Source organism: Postia placenta (assembly GCF_002117355.1).
Source record: "Postia placenta MAD-698-R-SB12 unplaced genomic scaffold POSPLAscaffold_21, whole genome shotgun sequence".
NCBI classification, from domain to species: Eukaryota; Fungi; Basidiomycota; class Agaricomycetes; order Polyporales; family Adustoporiaceae; genus Rhodonia; species Rhodonia placenta.
Genome location: NW_020169852.1, coordinates 409,703 through 412,871, shown reverse-complemented (window position 1 = coordinate 412,871; position 3,169 = coordinate 409,703). Strand labels below are relative to the sequence as shown.

At 51.8% G+C, this 3,169-nt stretch overlaps 2 protein-coding genes across 2 annotated transcripts in view; both read right to left on the bottom strand.

Annotated features, from left to right (window-relative positions):
• POSPLADRAFT_1158854 (hypothetical protein) overlaps nucleotides 1–897 on the bottom strand; it is a gene marked incomplete at both ends in the record, with an annotated part of 8,159 nt that extends 7,262 nt beyond the window's left edge. The window contains one exon of the mRNA XM_024487372.1: nucleotides 478–897. Within this exon, the coding sequence (XP_024333610.1) occupies nucleotides 478–897 (420 nt within the window). The remainder of the gene's footprint in view (nucleotides 1–477) is intronic.
• A 101-nt stretch (nucleotides 898–998) lies between these two features.
• On the bottom strand, nucleotides 999–2,136 carry POSPLADRAFT_1041865 (hypothetical protein). Its single transcript, XM_024477991.1, has one exon. It carries the CDS (start codon nucleotides 1,703–1,705, stop codon nucleotides 1,025–1,027), a length of 681 nt encoding a protein of 226 aa, XP_024333609.1. The 5' UTR covers nucleotides 1,706–2,136; the 3' UTR covers nucleotides 999–1,024.
• Between the last annotated feature and the right edge of the window lie 1,033 nt (nucleotides 2,137–3,169).

Here is a 3,169-nt window from a genome sequence, read left to right as displayed (position 1 = left end):
TTGGTACGGCGCCTAGCCGTTTTTTAATTTTTTCCTTTTCGCGGGCTCGAACCCGCGACCTCTGTACTACCTGCCTGATATGGACACGTCGTTATCTACTGTACGATTAGATTAGATAGGACGGCAGTGCACGGCACAGCTCGGGCCCCGCTGACGCAGCCGCTCTGACTCACCGGCCCCCGGGGCCGCGTCGGCATGCTGCGCACAGACCAGCTGCGCACGGACCAACGCGCACAGCCTGCCCTTATCTCCCCATGTATATAAGCCGGCCTCTGCTGCCCTAGGGACCTCAGTTTCGACCTCTTGTCCCTAGGTCAGTAAGCCCCAGTTGTATCCTTTACTTACCTTCACTAACTAATACATTTCTTGTCCCTAGCCTTAGGTTTGAGCCTCGCTCACCATCGCTTCGGTGAGAATCAGTCGGACGCCCCCAGCCTTCAGGTATTCCCCAGTCGCTTGACCTCAAGTCGCGACAACGATCAGGTCCAGCCATTCCTCAAGCTTGGTCTTATCCTCACTGCCCTTGAAGGCTGGAGGTTCCCCAATCTTAGGTTGACGGGAATGACCGCTACCCGTTGATGCAGGTAGCGCATCAACTTGTTGCTTGTAGGAATCAACTAGCGCCTGCTGATTCTGGACCGTGATATGCAGGGATTCGACCTCTCGAAGGAGGCTCTGAAGGTATCCGTCGTAGTGCCTGCTTATTTCTAAGGTCAGGCGACCAATCCAGTCTCTGACTCGTCCAGTGGTCGATTCTGCAGCATTCGCAGTAACCGTTTGCAGCAGAGCTGCTTGTTTGTCAGAGATGTTCACGTTCTGGAAGATTGCATTACGCCACTCTTCTTCCGTGGCGATCGCGAATGCTTCGGTCGGAACGAAGGGGATGTATGGGGCCATTTCTTATTGTAGTGATTAGCCCGTATTCACTTATGATTGAAAGGAAAAAGTGAAGCGAAGGAGATCTCCTCCTCATGCCATATAAGCCAATTATGCCAGAGAAGATTGCCAATCTTTATTCCACTATCTACACTTTGTACTTGAAGGTGATGTTTAGGCTAGCCAACTCATTACAAATCTCCGGCAGGCGATTGCTTAAGTCTTCAAAGGAGACATGCCCGATCCTTTTCAGGTCGTGCTTGATAACTCTCCAGTGCCTGTTGGTAAGCCGGCGCGCCTTTTTCTCCAGCCCATGATACAACTCATCAAATCCATCACCCATCCTCCTGACTTTCACCACAACTTCCGGCTCCAAGCTCCCTTCTTCTTTTTCCATTTGAGCGAATACCGGTTCCAGCCTGTCAGCTGTGGCGGCAAACATCTTGTTGTACTCGGATGTGCGCAACAGAATCTTCGTGCGCTGGAAGTGAATGTCGGGGAACGGCTTGGGTGGTTCGTATTCGTAGGAGGGTCCCGCCTGCATATCGATGCGATCGATGAGGGGGGGAGCAGGGTCGGAGATACAATCAAGCAACTGTTGCTTCTTGAAGAGATGCGCATGAAGTGCAAGCTCCTCGATGTTGTGTTTCGCTTTTTCAGTGTGTTCAGGGTTGAAGGGGCGGCAAATGAGTGGCTTGATGGTGGGGCGTACAATTCGGCAAGGTTTGCCAACGTCGTCGAACTTGTGCGTGTTGGGGATGGTGATACGCTCAAGCAGGCCTGTCGGCTCGTGCTTGGCAGTGACAATGAAAGGTTTGGCTTTCGGCATGGCTACGGCAGAGGGGATTAGATAACAGCTTTTCAGCTGGCTCTTTTCAGAGCGAAGAAAAGGGTATGTGCTATACTACAGGGTCCATTGGTCATGCTTCATGTCGGCGTCCTCCTGCTCTCTCTCAGCAGGTAGGGAGGGGGGAATACAGATCTCAGTTGGGTTTCCACGCCCGCTGCAAGTGGTTTTGGGAGAATCTTACACTCTCCCTAAGGCTGCGCATGCTGGTTATCCGTCGTAAGCCCTAAGGCCTCATAGAATGGTAAACCACATTCCAGCATGTTGCCCATAAGGCAGCAACCTCCCCTTACGCCTAGGGACCGGCGAAAAGCTCAGCATGTTGACACCAATTGTTCAACCCTGACCAATAAAGGTAGGTGCTTCGCAAAAAGGTATTGCCACTTTTCAGTTGACAAACCATAACCCCCAGAACCCACATGAAAAGGCCACCTTACGCTTTGCAGCATAGGGGCATAGCAACGACTAATAGGCCCTGTAACAAAAGCAGGTAGCAAGGGACCCTTGCCAGGGCCCAGTGCACCTTAAAGCAGTTCTATTCAACTATCACAAAACCTATAAACCCACTTTATAGCTTGATGGTAAGGGGGGGGAGATAAAGCACTTAAGTGTGGGGGAGGTAATGCTGTTAAGCGCAACAACGAAGTGAATAGAACTGGGGGACAGGGTGCCCCAGGATGCTGCTTTATATACATGAGGGAAAACCCCCCAGGGACCGGTAATGGACCCCTGGTACATAGCTGGGTAAGGATTACTAAGTATCATGTGCTCTATGATGTCATATATGATGTCATAGTCTGGCCCTGCCCTGCCCTGGGCCTAGGGTCCAGAATTGACCGGCCTATGGCCTAGTGCCTGAGCCTAGCTCCTACCTATGATGTCAGAATGATGTCATGGTCCAGAAGGAGTCTGGTTTCTATCTAGAAAAGGTCTGGCATCAGAGTCCAGCCTGATGTGTCCAGAACAAGATCATGTGTCACTTATTTAAGCGGATAACCCCTTAGATATGCAGCTGTACCCATATGCGGACGAATAAGTATGGATAAGTCCCTATACCCTTTGATATGTCGGCAGAAATAGTGGAAAAATTAGGTAAAATTAGGGAAACTGTGACAGGGGCTCAAACCTAAGGCTAGGGACAAGAAAGTGTATTAGTTAGTATAAGTAAGTAAGCAGATACATGAGAGCTTACTGACCTAGGGACAAGAGGTCAAAACTGAGGTCCCTAGGGCAGCAGAGGCCGGCTTATATACAGGGGAAGATAAGGGCAGGCTGTGCGCACTGGTCCGTGCGCAGCTGGTCCGTGCGCAGCTGGTCCGTGCACAGCTGGTCCGTGCACAGCTGGTCCGTGCACAGCATGCCGATGCGGCCCCGGGGGCCGGTGAGTCAGAGCGGCTGTGTCAGCGGAGCCCGAGTGTGCCGTGCACTGCCGCCCCATCTAATCTA